At 45.2% G+C, this 569-nt stretch overlaps 1 protein-coding gene across 1 annotated transcript in view; it reads right to left on the reverse strand.

Annotated features, from left to right (window-relative positions):
* Positions 1-229: 229 nt before the first annotated feature.
* Positions 230-569, reverse strand: part of LOC100944166 (putative killer cell immunoglobulin-like receptor like protein KIR3DP1) — a 15,677-nt gene continuing 15,337 nt past the window's right edge. The window contains 2 exon segments of the mRNA XM_023508699.1: positions 230-287; positions 289-386. Of these exon segments, the coding sequence (XP_023364467.1) occupies positions 230-287; positions 289-386 (156 nt within the window).

Raw genomic sequence — 569 nt, forward strand, 5'->3', positions numbered from 1 at the left:
TAGAGAATTGTGAGCTAAGCAGAGAAGTTTGTTTTCTCTCCAGTAAGACATGGGGACCACAGAAATTTGTCAGCAGGTGAGAGCCATGTTCAGATTCCTGTTGTGTTGAGCAAGATTGGCCCTGAAGATAAAGATGTGTGTCATCAGATTCCAGCTACTGTCACCTTGGAGCTAGCGAGCTGGGTTTGAGAAAGGAAAGCCTCGAAGTCTTTCTGTGTGTGCTCTTGGGTCAGGAGATAATTCTTGATCTAGGCTTAGCAAGGTCCATGTACACACTGGTATCTGCGTTTCTTGGGCCTCTGGGAAGAGGGAGTAATTTTTTTCTGGAAAATATGATGATCCACCTCTATGTATGTCACTGCCTCTGAGTCTTCTCCATCAGAGTCCTGGAAAGAGGGAAATGTTGAGTGAAAGTGAATACACGTTTTCTTGGGTTGGGTTGGGAAATCAACCAGCACAAGATCACAGAATGGCTGAGCCAGCTCTCAAGTCCAAGCAGAGATAAGAGGGATCTTTACTCAACAGTGTTGGAACTTGGTTCTAGCAGCGATGGGCTTCTTTTTCTTCTT

This window comes from Otolemur garnettii, unplaced genomic scaffold (genome assembly GCF_000181295.1).
Source record: "Otolemur garnettii isolate 467f Iridium unplaced genomic scaffold, OtoGar3 scaffold00264, whole genome shotgun sequence".
Classification (NCBI taxonomy): domain Eukaryota; kingdom Metazoa; phylum Chordata; class Mammalia; order Primates; family Galagidae; genus Otolemur; species Otolemur garnettii.